Source organism: Pteronotus mesoamericanus, unplaced genomic scaffold (assembly GCF_021234165.1).
Source record: "Pteronotus mesoamericanus isolate MK-2021 breed Mesoamerican mustached bat unplaced genomic scaffold, CSHL_Meso_final contig_101, whole genome shotgun sequence".
NCBI lineage: Eukaryota > Metazoa > Chordata > Mammalia > Chiroptera > Mormoopidae > Pteronotus > Pteronotus mesoamericanus.
Window position 1 is genome coordinate 17,439,511 of NW_026555001.1, and position 15,089 is coordinate 17,454,599.

General features: G+C 36.8%; 1 protein-coding gene across 3 annotated transcripts in view; it reads left to right on the top strand.

Moving 5' to 3' along the window:
- ITSN2 (intersectin 2) overlaps positions 1–15,089 on the top strand; it is a 114,702-nt gene that overhangs the window by 75,764 nt on the left and 23,849 nt on the right. For all 3 annotated transcript variants that reach the window (XM_054569072.1, XM_054569083.1, XM_054569094.1), the window contains 5 exons: positions 564–730; positions 3,230–3,275; positions 3,359–3,480; positions 6,112–6,208; positions 6,670–6,861. In XM_054569072.1, the coding sequence (XP_054425047.1) occupies positions 564–730; positions 3,230–3,275; positions 3,359–3,480; positions 6,112–6,208; positions 6,670–6,861 (624 nt within the window). The remainder of the gene's footprint in view (positions 1–563; positions 731–3,229; positions 3,276–3,358; positions 3,481–6,111; positions 6,209–6,669; positions 6,862–15,089) is intronic.

A 15,089-nucleotide genomic window follows, 5' to 3' on the forward strand; every position in this document is an offset into this window, starting at 1 on the left:
TCACAGGAACCAAAATCAAAGCCATAGTAAAACATAGACATTTCATTTGAGGTCAGTCATTATGAAATATTTATTGAGCATCTACTCCATGCCACACACTGCGCTAGGAGTGGGGTCCTTGTGATGGAATTTGGCCTCTAAATACTGATGTTAGATGAATATTGGACCTTTTGATAACTGTATATAAAAAAATTAAAGAGAAAACAACTTAACTGATTAAAATACATTTTGTGTTAAGAGGTTGAAAACCTTTTCATATTTTGACTCTGTAAAATAGAGATACTGATACCTGTCTGTAGTTTTGGGGTTATTCTCTCTGATATGATGATACAATTTTTTAAATACCACAATAAAGCTTTATGTAAAATCAAATAACCTTTTTCTAAGAAATTACCAAATAATTGCTTCATTCTTTTTTCTATATTAACATCTCTATATTAAATTTCCTTAAGTCGTAAGATCTTTTCATAGTAAATTTACTCAGGATCTTATAAAGTAACAATTTTTTTACCTTCTTCAATCTTAAAACCAAAATTAGTTCCTTTTTGCTTTGTTTCCTACAGAGTATATTGCACTTTATCCATATTCCAGTGTAGAACCTGGAGATTTGACATTCTCAGAAGGTGAAGAAATATTGGTGACACAGAAAGATGGAGAATGGTGGACAGGAAGTATTGGAGATAGAAGTGGAATTTTTCCATCAAATTACGTCAAACCAAAAGACCAAGAGGTAGAGTTATTTTGATATAGAAATTGAATCATTCCGTTCTTGTTTATCAAGGTTCATACTTAAAACAGAGCTCCAGTAAAATAGAGTTTGTGAGGGACCCTGTTAGAGGGGGAAGGGAGACAGGATCTGATGAAACTCAGAGAGCAAGAGCCATTGATGGGGTAGCTGAAGTTAGGGAAGGCTACCAGATTCAGGGAGGCTGACAAGGGACCACCTTGAAGGAGTTTATAAATCTTTATTTGAAGGCTGTGCCATTACTGTGACTCAGCCTATATTCTGAGTTCCTGTTGCTTTTTATCCCACGAATAGTGTGATATGCTGCAGTTCTTAAACTTTTTGGTTTCAGGAACTTTTTACATTCTTAAAAATTACTGAGAATGCCAAAGAGGGTTTTTGTTTTTAATGTATGGGCTATATCTAGTGATATTTTCTATATTAGAAATTAAAACCGAAATTTTAAAAATATTCTTAATTTATTTAAAAACAGCAAAACTGAACACATTGCATGGTAATATAAATAACTTGCATTCTGTGAAAAAATGACTATCTGTATTCCAAAACAGAATTTGTGAAAAGAGTGGCATTGTTTGTTGTTTTTGAAAACTTGTTTAATGTTTGGCTAGATTCTCGTATCTGTTTCTGTATTTCGTCTGTTATGATACATTCTTTTGGTTGAAATACATGAAGAAAATTCAACCTCACATATGGTAAAATAGCGAAGTGTATTAATAATATTTTCAAATAATTGCAGATACTATTCCTTAATATTCCTACACCAAAACTTGACAAGTGTTAAGTTGTTATAGGTTTGTTGCCAAATGGAATCTGAAGCCATATCAGTGAAGGTTTCTTATTGTTACATTAAAATTCACTGGATTTTAATGCATTGACTGGATCTTTTACCCTTGTGCTATGTAGTAACATCTTTCATTGGGCATTTAGGAAATATTGAGTCACTGAGTTATACAAATAGTCCCTGCCTTGACACATTTCATTATATAATATCAAAAAAATCACATTTGTCAACATCATCACCTATCTCATAGAAGAATATTTTAAGTCTAGCTCATGGTGGTAGATACAAGTTTTCCAAAATGTTAGTTTGCTCTTGAAAGCTTGAGTTTTATCATTGGCAAAAGTCCATTAGCTTCTTTTCTTAAAGTAACAGGCTTATGACTTCATTCATTTTTGAGAAGAGGTCTGCTAAATCCCAAGTCTGAATAATTTGTCCTTCATTCTTTTTTTCAAATAAAAATGTTGTTCCATGAAAAACCTGGTTTAGCTCACAATTTAATCACACACATGCTTTTCTTTGAGACACCCTTCATACCTCAGTATGCAGCAGAAATACTTTAAGCACACTTCATTTAGTCACACAAGAGTTTTTAACAGATGTGTACTTGAGAATTAAGATTTAATAAAATTTTACCATTATACTGAGGGCATTCTTAAGTGACACTGGCTTTGTTTGTTTTACTCCGAGCTCATGGCTGTGAAGAATACTGTGATTCTAATACAATTTGGCATCACTGCCATGGTTCCTGCTAAGGCATCAGCGAATAATGTCTTAGTATATTGTGAAAATAGTTTTAGTCTCCCAGGTCCCTGAAAAGGGGCTCAAGGACTGCCCCCCAGGGATCCACAAACCCCACGCTGAAACCCACTGAGATTCTAGGCTGACTTCTGGCTCTACCACTCAGAGGCAAGGTGACCTCAGACGAGTCATTTCACCCATCTGTGCAGATTTCTTCCTTGTAAAATGGGGATAATCATAATTATGTAATAGTGTTAATTGTGAAAATTCTCTAAGTGAGTTAAAGTATATAGCATTCTGAGAACAGACAGTGCCTGTTACATATTAAGTGTTCAAAAAATGTTAGCTCTTGACTACCATCAACTCTGCTTCAGTACTGGTACCATAGCTGCGTCCACTAACAGGAAAAATTTAAACTCCTCCCATTTCTTATTCACATTCCTAAAAAGAGGAAATGTGGTTGGCCCAACTTACCCTGTAAAATCAAACAGGTCATAGTTGCTGGAGTAAGGACATTTTGTTCTTCAGTCAGTTTTGAAGGGAACATAACAAAATAAAAAATAAAAATAAAAACATTGCTTCCTATGCAGCAGGAGCTAAACACATAGGCTTTAACATATCCAGGGCACATAGGTTGTATGTGGTGCTACCCCCATTGATAAACGGGGTATTTTTGGCCTGGATAGTGACATTTAACGTTCAGGAGAGATTAAAAAATGAGCTCTTCCAGCTGCATCAGTGGGCGCCAGTATCAGTCCCTTGTATCTGTTATACTTTGTTAGCAGACCAGATCTCTCCACAAGGGTTGGATTCCTAGCTTTTCTGGCTAATATAAGGTTGTCATTTTGCTCTTCATTTAAAGAAAGAAGGATCTTGGGGATTAGATATTTCAATTCCTAATAACCTTTGTATGTTTACTTTTGGATTTTTGAAAAATGGTAAAACAGTATATCTTTTCCTTACAGAGTTTTGGGAGTGCTAGCAAATCTGGAACATCAAACAAGAAACCTGGTATGTATAGTAATGAAATAAGAAAATTACTAAAGTGTTTAATAGTCTTGAATTCATAGTTTCTTGTCTTTTTTTCTTCTCAGAGATTGCTCAAGTAACTTCAGCATATGTGGCTTCGGGTTCTGAACAACTTAGCCTTGCACCAGGACAGTTAATATTAATTTTGAAGAAAAATACAAGTGGGTGGTGGCAAGGAGAGTTGCAGGTAATAACCTTGAAATAACAGCTATCAATTTTTTTTCAAGTATTGCATGCTCATTAAAAGAAAAACTAATAAAACTTTTAGATCACCTATAATCGTACACATGGAGGTGATCTATATTAACATTTTAGTGTGTAATTTTTTTTCTAGTCTTTCACTGTTCATTTGTAGCACAGTTGAAATGATACTAGTAACAATATGAAGAATAACTTTCTCTAAAGGCATCACTGTTTTTCGATAATACCTGCTTTAGTAAACTACAGATCACCTCCTTAAAGGAAAGCATAGCATATTCTTTGCCTGGGATAACCCCTGGCTTACAGTCCAGCCTCTGAGAGAAAAAACATGATTCAGCCTGCGTACTGAGAAAATACTACCTGTTGTACTGTCCTATGTAGTCTTATGTTTTTGAAACATCAGTGCAAGGAAAGGAAGTATAAGCAGACACGAGCCTGGTTTTTGTCCCTGAAGTGTTAACAGAGACAGTTACTGCAAATGTTTTGATATAGAGAGGGGTTTTTTTCCTCTCTACTAAAATTTCCTTACCAGGTAAAACTAAGCAGCATTTTTGGATTAAAAGATCATGAGAAGTGCCCTGGCCAGGTGGCTCATTCAGTTGGTTGGTGCATCATCCTGTACACCAAAAGTTGTGGGTTCAGTTCCCAGTCAGGACATACACCTAGGTTGCAGGTTTGATCTCCAGTCGGAATGAGTATGGAAGGCAACCGATTGATGTTTCTTTCTCGCATCAGTGTTTCTCTCTTTCTCCCTCCCTTCCTCTCTTCTAAAGCCAATGAACATATCCTCAGCTGAGAATAAAAAAAAAAAAAAAAAGATGATGAGAGGTACAATAGCTATATTTTTATGTAAGATTGATATATGATTGTAATAAAGAGGATAAACATAGCTTCATTATTGCAAATCAACCTTAAAACTCCTAAAGAACAGTAGCTATTCAAAATTCAGTATCCTCTTGAATAATCCCCTGAAATTCCACCTTCTCCTTTGCTTTGAAGGTTACCCACCTAAGTGGGAAACCCAGCTCTCCACCAATTTTATTTGTGATATCCTGATTAATTAACAAAGCCCCAGGAGGTGTTTACTGTGGGCTATGCCATTTTAAGTGTTGACTTGAACTTACTAGAACTCTAGAAGGATCTTTTTAGTTTATAAATATTATTTGTATAAAATACGCAGATAACTCTGAGCCTGAAGATTTCCAAATAGATTTCTACAAATAGTGTTTTCAGCTGCACTTTAAGATGCATATGAGTCTTCTAGTTTGATATTGACCTGGGAGGCCAATGCAGAATTTAAGGGTCCTCAAGACCACCCTTACTTCTGACACCAATTGTAAGTTTGGAGGTCCCCAGATCACTCTCAAGTTCAGTAATTTCTAGAATGATTCTCAGGACTCACTGAAAGCTACAGTAGTCCCCCCTTCTCCGAGGGGGATATGTTCTAAGATCCCCAGTGGATGCCTGAAACCACACATAGGACTGAACCCTGCATATGCTGTTTTTCCCTATACAAGTGTGCCTGTGATAGTATCTAATTTATAAATTAGGCATAGTACGAGATTAACAACAATAGCTATATAATAGTAAAATAGAACAAGAATAACAGTCTACTGTAATAAAAGTTATGTAAATGTGGTCTCTGTCAAAATATCTTACTGTAATATACTGACCTTTTCATTTAAAGGAAGAACTTTATAGTTTCTCTTTAGCATAGCAGAATTTCTTGCCTCACGACTCTTGTGCTTCGGGGCCCTTAGGAAGTAAAAGAAGGTTATTTGAACACAAACACTGCAATGGCATGACAGTGAATGTGATAACCTACGTGGCTGCTAACTAACAGGCAGGTAGTGTAGACAGTGCGGATACTGGACAAAGGGGTGACTCGTGTCCTGGGTGCGAAGGAGAGGGCACACTGTGAGGTTTCATTGTGCTGCTCAGAACAGTGCGCAACTCAAAACTTGTGAATTGTTTATTTCTGGAATTTTTTACTTAATATTTCCAGACTGTAATTGACTGTGGGTAACAAACTGTGGAAAAAGAAATCGTGGGTTAAGGGGGACTACTGTATTACACTAATGGTCACAATTTATTACAGCAAAAGAATTTAAATCAAAATTAGCCAAGGGAAAAGATGTGTGGGGCAGAATCAGGAGGGTTCCAAACACAGAGCTTCCAGCTGTCCTCTCCCCCTGGGGTCATGAACAGCACTGACTTCTCCTGGCAGCATTACCCACAGAGTGTTGCTAAGCAAGAAGTGCGCTTGAGCCTTGGTGTCCGGGATTTTGTTGGGGCTCTATCCACAAAGACATAATTGGCTGCTTATGTGACTGAGCTCAGTCCCTAGGCTGTCCAGCAGTTCAGTTCATATTACGTAACCCAGAGCATCCACTGTGAATCACATTGTTAGATTACCTGTCATGGTCAGGGCCCCCAGATAAACTAGGACTCTCCTCAGTCACAGCATTCCAGAGGTTTAGAGATGACCTCCCAGGAGCCAAAGACAAAAACCAGATCTTTCTTTGAGCAAGATTAAATTCTTTACTGCCCATCGTTTTTCTCATTTGTAGTTTATGTCTCAGTGATTGGTTTCATACTCCTTTTGCTGATTTTACAGGCCAGAGGCAAAAAAAGACAGAAAGGATGGTTTCCTGCCAGCCACGTTAAACTTTTGGGTCCAAGCAGTGAGAGAGCTACGCCTGCCTTTCATCCCGGTATGGAATGAGTTAACTTGCATTTCATTACAGAGAATTTTTATTAAAATTCACCAGCTTTTCAGATTAGCTAACTCTGAAAAATATTAAATAATCGTCCTTTCTACACTGCTGCCTAAAAGTATGGTACAGTAAGAACCTCTTTTCTAAAATGTTCTGTGTAGAAATAGCAACTGTTCGGTGATACCTGAATCTCTTCACTCTTTAAAATTTTCAAAGTGGAATTACTATACCATCAGACTTAAAGCTTAACAGTTCACTTAGATATTTAACTGTAGCTTGGAAATTTCTAGGTTTTGTAAAATAGAATAGGGGAAGGAGGGTGGGAGAGAGCAGATGAAAAGAAAATTTAGGCTAATTTTAACATTTAATATTAGAGTAATGTAAATCCTCGGGGAATTTTCACATGTGACCCTTGTGGGAATAATGTATTAAATGTTATTTTGTTCTTTTTCTTGTAGTGTGTCAGGTGATTGCTATGTATGACTATGTAGCAAATAATGAGGATGAACTAAACTTCTCCAAGGGACAAGTTATCAATGTTTTGAACAAAGATGATCCTGATTGGTGGCAGGGAGAAATCAATGGGGTGACTGGTCTCTTCCCTTCAAACTATGTTAAGATGACGACAGACTCAGACCCAAGTCAGCAGTGTGAGTAATACGGAACTATTTGCCTCTCAGCTAGTGCGCAAGCTTTCATAGGCTGTACTGCATTCATTACTGTTCTGGATCAAATATTAAACTCTCAGCAAATGTATATTAATGTTTAAAGTAAGAAAATGCAAGAGGAAACTTTTCACAAGTTCAAAAATTATATTGCTTTATTTTCAATAATTTTTTCCTAGTTTCAGACCTTACTATTAGACTTTATCTGAAAATTTTATAATCCTTTTATGGATTCTTTGGTATAACAGCCATCTATGCTGCAATTTCCCTTTATCGCAATCCTTTTCAGAGTGTAGTGATGTTTTGTAGCTTAATAAAGGGTGCATAGTAAGAATCCTATTTACCTATTGAAAATTACCCTTTTAATGTATAAGTGCCATTAATTTTGCCACCTTTTCATTTATTTCCCACATATTTACACATCATCCAGATAAGAATAAAATTTAACAACTGTTTAAATTATTTTTTTTTCAAAGCTCTTATTAGGTGATTGTTTAAATGGATACCTCATGCCATGAGAGACATATGAATCAAAATCTGTTTCACTATTTTTAGAATGAGGGTCCAGATCTCTAAGTGTGACATTTGGTATTACAAAAAATTATTTCTTAGTAGTTACCTCACCTTTGCATTAATAGTCATTTTTCCTCACCCTTTTGATTTTTTTTTACAAAATATATCATGATTTATATTTTTATCATTCTTGTGAAATTATCTAGTGGATTTAGCCTTTCATTTTAATTTAGTTTCTGAGAACATATAAATGGTAACCCAGTCAAAGCTGAAATATGCTTATGATTTAGTACAAGTAATACGAATGTATTTTATACTAAAATTTTGAAATATTTGTGCATTATTTTCACTTTGGAGCTTGTAAAGATAGTTCTCACCCTGGGAGAAGACTTTCCTTTAGATAACACAACTAAATTTCCCAGTTTGGAGGTGGGAGGGGTCCAGTTTTTTATGTTTTGAACATTTCCAAATATCTCAGGGTTTCAGGAGAAATGGTCAAGAAAATTTTAACAACCTGGGTTACCTAAATGAAGAACCATTTTGAGCTCTGCTGATGGTTTGGCAGTTTTTAGTTCTTGCCAGTTTATCTGATTAACTAGGAATACCTGAGGGGCCTTTCCTGAGCAAGAGAGAGAAAGATAGTTTTCAGACCTGCTGGAACATCTTTAGCCAGCGATCCCTGCCGGCACTCAGTGTGTCGGTGCAGTTGGCTTTTACAGCATCTGTGATGGAAAGTGATGGTTTTCCAAATTTTTTGGTGGTGGTGGTGTTTATCTTGTTTTTCTGTGATGGAGTGCTTTTTCCAGTTAAGCCTTTTCTAAGGAATAAAGAACAAATGTTAAAAAGCTGTTCTAAAGGAAGAACAGCTAGGCATGTATGAGTAGTAAAAACTGGTTACATTTTAGGTTACCATTGGTGTTTCTTGGGCCCTTATAAGTATTACTTTCATTTTCTTACGAAATTAGGATACAGCCATGTGCCGCATGACGATGTTTTGGTCGAGAACAGACTGCATATATGATGGCGGCACACCTCATAGCCCGGGTGTGCAGTAGGCTGTCCCACCTAGGTCGGTGTGAGTGCACTGTAACATTTGCACAGTGATCGTTAGGTGGCACATGTCTATATTTTTTAAAGATCGAGAATAGTAATAATTCAAATTTATTTAGTCGATGTTGCATGTTATTAGTTGAATTTTTTCTCACCCACTTAATTTGCGTTGTGTTCATTTTATCCCTCATTTTTCTTTTTATAGGACCCAATGTTGTCTTCCAGTGTGAAAGCACCCCAGAGACCCACTATCCAAGCTTGACTCTAGCGTGGAGGCAGGGCAGGCAGCCCTGATCAAATATCTCCTACACAGTCCATTAACTTCGTTCGAATGTCAGAGCCACTTGTGATTATTTCTTTGTGTTTCTAACTTACAGTTAAAACTTATTTGTAACAAGTTAAAGGATAGTGGGTCTTTGTGTGGCTTTCCCTGCTGTTCACTCTGGCATCCTTTAGCATTTTTCTTCTTTTTTAATTTGGTAATTGTAGGTCATTAGCATGCACATTGAGTTTTTCTTTACATGGTGGGAATTCAAACACACAAAGACCCACTATTTGCACAAACTGTTCTCCCTGGTTTGGAATGGGCTGTCATGCTTTCCTAATGTTACTGCAACTTGTGTATTGATTACAGAATTCAGATAAAATTTGCTTATGTTTTGCTCTTATGTTTGATCTAATCCTAATCACAGTGAGCTCTTAATTGGTTCAATGTGTGATTTGCCCCCAATTACGTGTTTACTCTGTTACTTTCCAATATGCCACTATTCAGTATTTAAATTTGTTAAAGGCCAAGAACTGGAAATAACTTTTTATCTATTTTCTGTGTATTTTGGGGTAAGAGCAATAACACTTTCGGGGAGCTTTTCTGAGTCCATAGAAGAGGAAAGTGATGTGCCCCATCACTGTGTGCAGAGCAGGGTGTGTGTCGTCTGTTTGAGCTGCCCAGGAGTGAGCACTGTGCTGTGCTGGTCCTTAGAACCTTCGTGTGCTGATGAAGATACTGCACCATGTCCTGCAGCAAGCAGTTGTTCCCTCTTCATTGATGGTTCACTGTTATTACTGAGGAACGAAAGGCTCCCGTCACTGCCCGTGAGCTATGAAACCTTCCCTCATTTAGGCAGATCATTTATATCTACAGGAAATTTTAAAGTCAAAACTCATGTTATCTATTTTAATTAGGTGACCACATGTCCCAAGTCACAAAAGGACACTGGTTAACATTCTCCTTAATGTATTTAGGAAAGATCATAAGGAATCCTTGACGAGTTTAAATGTCCCTGAAGCAGGCGTACAGGCTCTATCTAATCAAGAGGGAATTTGAGTGAAGGAGAGAGGCTTGAGTTGGTGTTCCTCTGTGTCCATAAAGCTGCTTTGAGGACTTTTCCGTCCAGAATTCTCTGACTAATATCTATTCTTCAACCACATGACTACTTTGGCATAGGATTTCACTTTCTCTTGAATGGAAACATTTTAAAGACGATAAACATTACTGAAAACTAATAAATGTGAGATTACTTAGCTGAAACAAAAATGAGTTTTAGTGGACAGTATTAAACTGTTTTTTGAAAATCAACGAGAAGTTTATGCAATTTAAAATGTTTACAAATTGCAGTGCAATCTACTGTTTATGAATGGCAAAGAGTTATCAGGAAAAGTGTACATACAATCAGTCTTATTTCCTCACAGAGTCCTTTAAGAAGAGTGAAATATGTTTTTATATCTTTGAGTTTAAGTTAAAAGCATATTTTGTGCAATATTATGTTAATGTGCCTATACATTATGAATGATTTCAGTCATACATTGCCTAAATCATGACTTTACAACACTTGAGAGAGAATCAACAGTTTAGTTAGAACTTCACAAAGTTCAAATGTCTGTCTGTGTTCCAAACTACTGCACGTTATTGGGATGTGTGGTGATACATATATGTGCCCCCTGGGGTAGGGATTTGTAAATTATCAGGCCACCTCAATTTTTAGCCGTTGGCATCATTATGATACTTTTATAAAATACGACATTAATCGGAAAGCAATAATATCACTTTACAGGTGGAGTAACAGATTTGCCTGCAGTCACTAAAGGAGACAGTACAAATATTGCGTCCTTGTGAATTCAATTGACCTTCCATGTTGTACAGATTATTTGGTCTTGCCTTACAGTGTTCTGAACTTTCTGCTTTTGCACCCATTATTTGGGTTCAGACTAAGGACAGTTGCTTTAAGTCCATTATAAACCCTGAAGTTAGAAATCAGACCACTGCTAATTAACCACATGATTTGGTATAACACTTTCTCTTTATAATTACTTTTTTTGCATTTGGACTTATCTAATATACTGATAAATTATTTCAAAGATATTTTATAGTGTACATCATCACTTTTACACTGATACAGATATTAAGAATGACATTCAGGTAGAGCTTAGCATCTGTACTCAATTTGAAAAGAATGTATTCATCAGGTACCTATGGACTAAATCCCATGACACATTTTGGCTAAATGTCAGTCTGGAAAACATATTGACCGTACTTACTGAAATACCTCTCCTTGTGTAGGTATTTTGTTACATATTCAAGAGAAAGCCAAAAATAAAAGAAATAGGATGTCATATAATAACCTGACCTTCTTAAAAGTGCATGCAGTCCCTTGCAGCACCTCATATCCAGCCCTGTATTTCCTCCCTTCCTCGTTCAGTATGAGGCAGCTTTCAATTTGCTTAGAAAGCAAGTTCAAAAGGAAAGAGTTTATAAGGAACATAGGATTTTAAAATGGGAACACTGATGAATAAATCTGAACCTTGTAGGAGGTAAAGTTTATTTAAATGTAATACATAATAATCATTTTTAAAGTATGTGATTGAATCTGATGAGTGAAAAAAATCAGTTCTAAAACAAAAGCTGATTTTTTAGAAAATTTGAAAATTTAAATCCTACCCATTGTAGAGTTTCCTCGGAAACTTTATCTTAAAGAGTCATTTTAAAATAACAGAACTATTAAAACAGTGTAACTGCTATTTTAGTGTTTTAAAAGACAATGTGAATACTGATAGTTTAAAATAAAGTGGGGGGGAGGAAAAGTAGAGAAAGAAATGCCAATTCCAGTCAAAGCTTTATTTGCCAAATTTCTTAGAATGAATTTTACCAAGTTACAAATTCTTGTAAATAGAATCTATAATGGAAATTCTGAGAGACTTTTGCCTAAAGTGGCACTGTTGGATGCTGCTGTGATGCTACTGTAATAAATTATTAAATCGTTGCAAAGTGCTGTTTATGCCTTAAAATTTTATTTTGTGTGTCTTGAAAACTATAGTATTAAAGGTATTGAGATTTGTGCAAATGCTGGGCACGCTTGGCATGAGGTAATCTGTTTTTATTTTTACAAAATTGTAATATAACTATGCAAGTGTGTTTATTAAAAGGACACAAACTACATTACTTGTATTGTGTATTTCTTTGGAAGCATCCTTTAAAAGTTATTTTTGATTGTTTATGTGTAGTCATGATTGAATTTCTTTGGAATTTCTCTTTTTCCTTAATGTAGTCTCTGGGTACAGGCCAGCGAACTGTTTTATATCACAGGGGGCAAAAGAAATTCTTAAGTGGTCAAGATTGAAATTGTTTGATCCTAGATAATGATAATGTATTTCGAAAGCAAAAGAAATTTTAATTTGGAAGTAAAGGAAAATATGATTTAGGATAATAATAGACTACTCTGTTACTTTTCAGTTTTACTCCAACTTTTTCTAAAAAGATTGGAAAGAACTTACAAGGTAATAGTCATTGCAAATGTAGTTAAGACATTTTTAGTACAAAGTAAGAGTCGATGCAAAAGAAATTGCAGTGAATGCTTGGGAACACCAGAGTTAAACAGAGTATTCACCTAAGTGGTCAAGTTGCTGGTTTCACCTGTAGTGAAAAAAATATGGATCAAAATCCAACCCGTCCATTAACGTCTGGCATAAATAATCTCTTTCCCTAAAAACTTTTTCTCAACTCTGGAAAGCCATTCAACTAATGTGTATGGAGTATTTGCGTAAGGCCACGACTTGGATTATAGGCTGAGAGTATGAAAATGAGTGTCAGGGGATGGTCCTAGCCTCCGGGAACACCTAGCTCTGTGGGGGCGTCAGGCACATAAGCAGTCAGTTATAAAGCATGCTAAGCACAGTGATAGATACTTACTGGGCACTAAGAACACAGAGAAAATTCAGCCTTAGACTGGTGAATTAGGGAGACTTCCTGGAGGAGGCAACTACCAGATTCCCATGTAGGAGTAAGCCAGGTTGGAGGGTGGGATGGTGGAGAGTATGATGAAGACAAGTGTAGCATAGGAGGAGGGGAGGATGATTATGAGCCGTTCTTATTGCTGGAGGAGGAGTGCAAAGCCAGGAGCAGTCAGAGGGGCAGTTCAGAGATTCTGTAGTTCGGCTGCTTATTGTAATCCCCTGGGAAGCTTTAAAAAGATACTGCTGCCTGAGTCTTGATTTAAATGGCCTAAAGTGTGCCCTATGCAGGGGAATTTTTTTTTTTTTAGAGCTCTTTGCCCATTTTTAAATTGAGTGATTTCATAATCACTTTTTAATTTTTTTAAACAAGAACAACAAATGATGAAAGGTATGCGTAAGAGAGCTGTCTTAATGCTGTTGTCCAAAGGGAGAATCACCTGAAGAGATCGGTGAAGTCAAAGAGCATGGCAAGAAGAGCGGGGTGGGGGGTTGCTTTGAAGCCTGGCTCTGCAGACTCGCCCCTCCAGGCCTTAGCCTCATCTTGTCACGAGAATAGTGATGCATACATTGCAGGTGAGACTCAAGGGACTTTGTAAAGTACAGGTGCAATATATAATACATAGGTACAAGAAATAACAGCTAACAATTACTAAGCATTGGATGTGCACCGAGCCATAGACTAAGCACTTTTGATGTGTGTCAGGGTTAGTAATTGGTGGAATCTGGATCCGACTTCAAAGCTTGTGCTCTTGGCCATGCCCCATGCTGCCTCCCACTAACTAGGAGCTGCTGTTACCCCAGATCACAAAAGCAGGACAAGCATCCCTTAATTCCAAGATAAGGGTGAGGAGAGAGTAAAGAGAATTAACTGCTTTAAATGAATCCAGGCTGTTCAAGTTACATTTCAAGGTACAGGGAAAACCTGCCTGCTTCTGGGATCCCTGTGTCACCAGTAGTCATCAGCCACTGCGAAATCAGAGTCAGACAATGCTGTAGCATCAGTCTGTCCTGAATTCCGCAGTTGGCAACAAAGTGTCTAATTATGTAGTCATAAGCTGAAAATTTGGGCTGTATGATCGTACCATTAGGAAAAATTAGGGATATGGCAGGCTGTTTAGTAATATGAAGAGAAAAATATGTATGTGCATATGAAACTCCCCTTGCCCCAGAACAGTACTGTAGTAATAGATGTACCAATACAAAGTGCTGAAGTATATGGAACAGTGGATTTGAAATTGGCTATTAGATGTAAGCTACACGATGGACAGAGAAGGGTATGTAAGGGACCAGTTATGTAACTTAAACACAAAAAAAGAGTTCAAGGAGAGTAAGGGCCCTTTTGGCTTTTAAGAGCCTTTGGGCTGTTTGGCATCCAGAATATTTACACCAAACCCTTTTTTCCTTTACAATTCAGTTAAGCAAGCATAAGGCCAGGTTAAGTTTGTACACACCATCGTCCATGTTTCGCCTCCCGTAGGATTGTAGTGTAAGCACCATTTAAAATGGCTTGGCATTTCAAAGAGTAGGACTTGTCTCAAGAGACCTAGATTTAGGGATATAGTAATTCTAAGTTCTACAGTAAATCACTGAACCTCCAAGCTTCAGATTCTCCAGGTATTTGTGCAATAAGCGTCAAAGTTGTATCCATTACTCAGAGGATTGACCAAAGGTTGTAAACTGTCATACACACGTTGGTAACAGTTATGTTGATTGTTAGAATTGAAAGTTCTGTGTTGGGTGACCATGAAGAAAGTGCTGTTCCATGACACCTCTTGGTAATACTCTGTATTCTGAATGGCACAGGAATTCCCTCAGTGGCAGCAGTGATTGAACTTGGGCAGACTGGAAGGTGAAGCACATGTCAGCTTCAACTAACTGCTGTCTGAGGCCACGTCTTCATTTTTGTCTACCATCGGGAGGTCTTTGCTGTCTTGTAGGCTACTCAACATAGATTTAAAAATAAAAATAGAACCAATAAAATGTTGGGTTTTTATCCACTTGCATTTATCAGCAGAGTTGCTTTTGGAAGTTGTAAAATAATTGTATTTTCTGATAGCCAAGTAATGTGCTTTCCTTTCCGTTGGTCCACAGCATTAGAATCCAATATGAACTTCTTCCCTTTTTTATGCTTAAATAGGCAACCTAATACTTGACAACAGTGAGTTTGACAGGCATCAAAAAAGACAGAACAGTTTTTAAAAATTGTTCAGGAATTATTTAAATTTCCAAAACAAAATCACAAATATCTATGGCTTCATGGTGGCAGCATGCTACCTAGTACATACTTAGCACTCAGCAAATATTTGCCAAGTAGATGAAAAGCTATACTTTCATAAAATAAGATAGCCAATAATTTTCTAGTGCCTTGATGAAACTTCAATATTAAAGGCAGCCTTCAGAAAATGCACAGTTTAGTCATCTGG